The following is a 4,074-nucleotide window of genomic DNA, read 5'->3' on the forward strand; positions in this document are numbered from 1 at the left end:
TCCTGCCTATGCAGGGGGTCGGACTCGATGATCTGTTGAGGTCCCTTCTGACCCTAACATCTATGAATCTATGAATCCCCATGCTGCAAATTTGCAGCACAGGGGCAAAATTAGACCCCTGGATATCCAGGGGTCAAAAAATCCCACAGAGAAAAAAAGCGGGACAGGGCACAGTTGTGGGGCAGGGCATGGTCCCAGGCTATGCCCTGAGGCAACTGGAGGCTGGGTCCTCCACAGAGACACTCTGGCTGCCAGAGTGTCTCTATGGTTTGCCCTCACCCTGGAGCTGAAGCACAGTGCCTGCCCATACAGAGCAGGCAGCATGCCATCAGCAGGGAGCTGGACCCGGGCTCCAGTGCCAGTAAGTAAGGGGTCGGGGAGGCTGGAGGAGTGGGGAGGGTACCATGGTGGGGACCAAATTAGGGCCAGGAGGACATGCTTTGACAGTTCAAAGCAAGCTACCACACCCAGAACATCTTCTGGGTGATAGCTGCCCAGATGGCTGGGCAGGGGGCATACATGGCAGTAGTGCTGCACAAAGGCCAGCTCTGCAACTCTGCTGCAGTAGGTAGAGGGTGCAGGGAACTCTCAAGGCTGCTGCAGCAGTCCAGCTGGCACAAGGGGTAGTGTCCCCAGGTACCAATTGGCTGGGCCCCAGAATCTCCTGAGAGTGAGTAGCCCTGAGCTACTTGCCAGGGCAGCTTTTTGTACTGATGGGGCCAGGACAGAGCAGCTTTTTATACTGCTGGGGACAGTAAAGGTACTAGCCCCAGGCTCTAGCTCCCCCTGTCTGCAGATCCAGAAGGATCCAGGCAGGGTTATTTTGGCCCAAGTGGCACAATTTGCTCCACAACAAAGTGCATGTCCAAGCACGTGCGCTGAGGCAAAAAGCCCCAGCTCAAATTTACACCGTTTCTATTTGAGATGCTGCAAGCGCACATGCTTGCATGTGTGGACATGCCCAAAGTAGCCAGAGCAAGCACACCAGTGAATCAGGGGCTTAGGTTACTATTTTGAAATGAAAATAACTGGACTGTGACCATTAGGTAGTGACATCCAGAAAAAAATATCGTTTCAGTAGCATGCCATGAGCTGAACCATTTGTGCTTTGCAAGGAGATGTCTCTTGGCTATGCAAATACATGGTTGTTTACGTTTCCTTTCTCAGCACAGCACACCCTGGACTACATTGTTCCTGGAGGGGTGTTTTTAGTTGTGTTGACTGCCAGTCTCCTAATAAAGAAGATCCAGCAACTCCATGGTGAGACAAAGTCATTAGTGGCCTGCACTTAAACCCTAGAACTCTGACAAATCTACGTTAAGAAATTGTTGGTGGTTATACTGAGGTTCAATTTTGTGCCTCATGTGAAATACAGGTGTGCCTGTATTTCCTTTAGACTGACATACCTTTGGCTATCATTCAGTATTATATTTGTCCCCCAAAAGTCTACACACGTGGGAGAAACTACCCAAGGAGAAATAGAGCTGTGGAATACTCTGTTTTTGATCACCTCTTTGGCTCATTAGAACACCAGAAACAGACATATATTGAAAAGTTCCTTGCAAAGCTTTGTTTAGTCCTTTTTCCTGTTTTTGCCAGGAAATGCACACTGGTTAAACAGAAAGCCAGACTAATTTTTTCTTTCTGCTTTATAAAAAACAGAAAAGGCTTGCACAGAGTTTGTTGATATAACCGCCCTCACAGTCAGCACCGCAGTGGTATCTTTCCTTCCGCTCCTGGCAATCTTGGTGTGCTGTAAGTATCCCTGCTGTCTGTTTTCAATAAAGGCAAATATGCTTGGATGTTTTAAAAACTTTGCTCCCGCAGAAATGCATGGAATGGAGCTGAAGACCTCTGATCTTTCTGTTGTTAAGAACAAAGTAAACCTGTTTTAAATGGGATAATTAGAAATGAGTGAATTGTATGGGACAGAAATCAGAATTTGTTGAAGAAATCTGTGAAGGAACTTTTCTTCCACCATCTCTGATATCTCAAAATTACAAAGACGTTAGAGTACCTTGCTAATTTCTCATTGTATGAACAGTTATAGCTTTTCGGATATGTAACCTGCACTCATTGACAGATATTTTATCACCTCACAAATCAACATATTGTTTTTCTTTTTTCCATACTTTTCCCATGTTAGTGCATAGTAATAATGTGCACTGCCTTATTCAGCCCTTTTGTTAGATGGGTCAGAGACCCTTCTGGCAACCATTCTTCTTTCTAGATAAACTTCAGTTACCATCCTTCAAGTACAGCAAACTTTGTGTTAGTTTTGTCTTGTATGTGACACTTCTGAACTATTTCACAGATCATATTACTCAAAGATGGCAAAAAGAAAGCTCGAGTTCTAGACGGCAAGATTTACAGGAGGTAAGTCAGTATTAAGTGGCTTTCACTGTTGATTGATGTTCTTTAGAACACTTTCAAGAAAATAAGGACATTTATAAAACCTTTAAAACCTCAAAAATCAGGAAAGATGGGGCCCAATAGTCCTCATTTTTACTGATATTGTGCTCTAAGTCCAATAGAGTTTTTCCTGATCTGGGTTGAAATGTGACAAATGCAACCGTGTCCAGTAAAGCGCTTAATCGTGTGTTAAAGCAGTAATTCAATGGGGACTCAGGTGGTAAAATTTTGAGGGCTCTGATGATGTACTCAGCCCAAGTCAAAACAGAGCCTGTAAAACCCCCATTCAGATGTCTAAGTCCAGTGAATTTGTTGGCCTTCTTTAACTGAATGGTAAATAACCTCCAGATACACAGCTCCCAAACTGGCACGGAAAAATGGCCCAGTTCCTAATACATTTACAGCCTTGAGGTCAAACCATTAATGGATTAAATGTGATTAAAAGACATTTATAACATTATCGTGCCATTCTCAGAACTAGCACGTCTAAATCCATTTGCATTTGGCCACAGACTCCAAGCAGCAGGACGAGGACACTGAGGCTACCTGCAAAACCTCTCTGCATACCTTGTTCAATTCTGGATGCTGTATATCCTCTATGCACTCAAAATTAACATCCCTTCTCTGACCGGTTATAACAGTGAAGCGCGCATTGCTTTATCTACTCTAGATCTGCACTGCTGACGGAACATTTCAACGGGAACTGTGCAAAAGTATGGGAGGGAAGAATTAGGCTGGGCATAGTTGATAAAGCATCTTTAGCATTCAAATTGACAGTCACTTCTACTGCACAAGTTCATTCTGATAGGCACAAGCACTAGGAAGGAAATCAGAGCTATCAGATTTATCAGGCTCGTGCCAGTGTTTTAACTGAAGGAAGGGACTGGAGAGGTTGGTTTGTGCTGCGTCAGATATTGTTGCAGCTCCAAAAACCTTGTGGAAAGGTTTTTGGCTGATGCCAATTGTCCTTCAGCAACTTGAGGTGAAGTTTGAAAACAATTACCATAAAAACAAAATCTTTTTTTATAACTGTTATTTGTAAAACCTTGGCACAGTAGCAAAATAACAGTATGCACTTGTCAAAATCATGCTGTTTGCCCGGGATCTCAACTAAAGACCTCTTATTGAAAACCAGTGGTTTTTCCATTGACTTCAAAGGGTGTTAGTCCAGGCCTGAAAACGTCCTATTGTTTGAGTGTTTCAAGTATTCACAATGTGTTTTCTTATTCTCCTTTGCAGATTCTCTGAAATGCCTCCAGTTGCCTGCGTGAAGGAGATGCTGCGTACTTCCTTTGCGAGGCCTGCACATATTTCCTCTCTCTTGTTTAATCACACCACCTCCGCCTTGTTTAATTTTAAGCAGTTGGAAAGGGCTTGGGCTTCCGAGCAGGCTCCTGCTACCAGCACTGAATAAACGCGGCTGGACTATCTACACATGCCTCCGCTTGGCCCTTTATTCTGAGCACGCAAGTAACACCTCTGCCTTTTCCTCCTAACTTCCCCCCACCCCCGAACTGGGAAATACGTCATTATTTGAAAACTGTCGTGGGTGGATGCGGGATTTTAGCACCTGTCGCTCGTGGCGCTACCGGGAAGGCAATGACGTTGCCACCCAAGGGCAGACAGCCGGAGCCGCGGCTGGTGGCTGCAGGCGGGCGCGGG

At 45.0% G+C, this 4,074-nt stretch overlaps 2 protein-coding genes across 2 annotated transcripts in view; both read left to right on the forward strand.

The window, feature by feature from the left end:
• Positions 1–3,791, forward strand: part of LOC112550015 — a 12,477-nt gene extending 8,686 nt beyond the window's left edge. The window contains exons 6-8 of the mRNA XM_025202181.1: positions 1,663–1,755; positions 2,315–2,376; positions 3,652–3,791. Coding sequence (XP_025057966.1) covers positions 1,663–1,755; positions 2,315–2,376; positions 3,652–3,660 — 164 coding nt within the window. The 3' untranslated portion in view covers positions 3,661–3,791. The remainder of the gene's footprint in view (positions 1–1,662; positions 1,756–2,314; positions 2,377–3,651) is intronic.
• A 220-nt stretch (positions 3,792–4,011) lies between these two features.
• LOC106722105 (hepatocyte cell adhesion molecule-like) overlaps positions 4,012–4,074 on the forward strand; it is a 20,974-nt gene continuing 20,911 nt past the window's right edge. The window contains exon 1 of the mRNA XM_025202176.1: positions 4,012–4,053. Within this exon, the coding sequence (XP_025057961.1) occupies positions 4,012–4,053 (42 nt within the window). The remainder of the gene's footprint in view (positions 4,054–4,074) is intronic.

Source organism: Alligator sinensis, unplaced genomic scaffold (genome assembly GCF_000455745.1).
Source record: "Alligator sinensis unplaced genomic scaffold, ASM45574v1 scaffold77_2, whole genome shotgun sequence".
NCBI lineage: Eukaryota > Metazoa > Chordata > Crocodylia > Alligatoridae > Alligator > Alligator sinensis.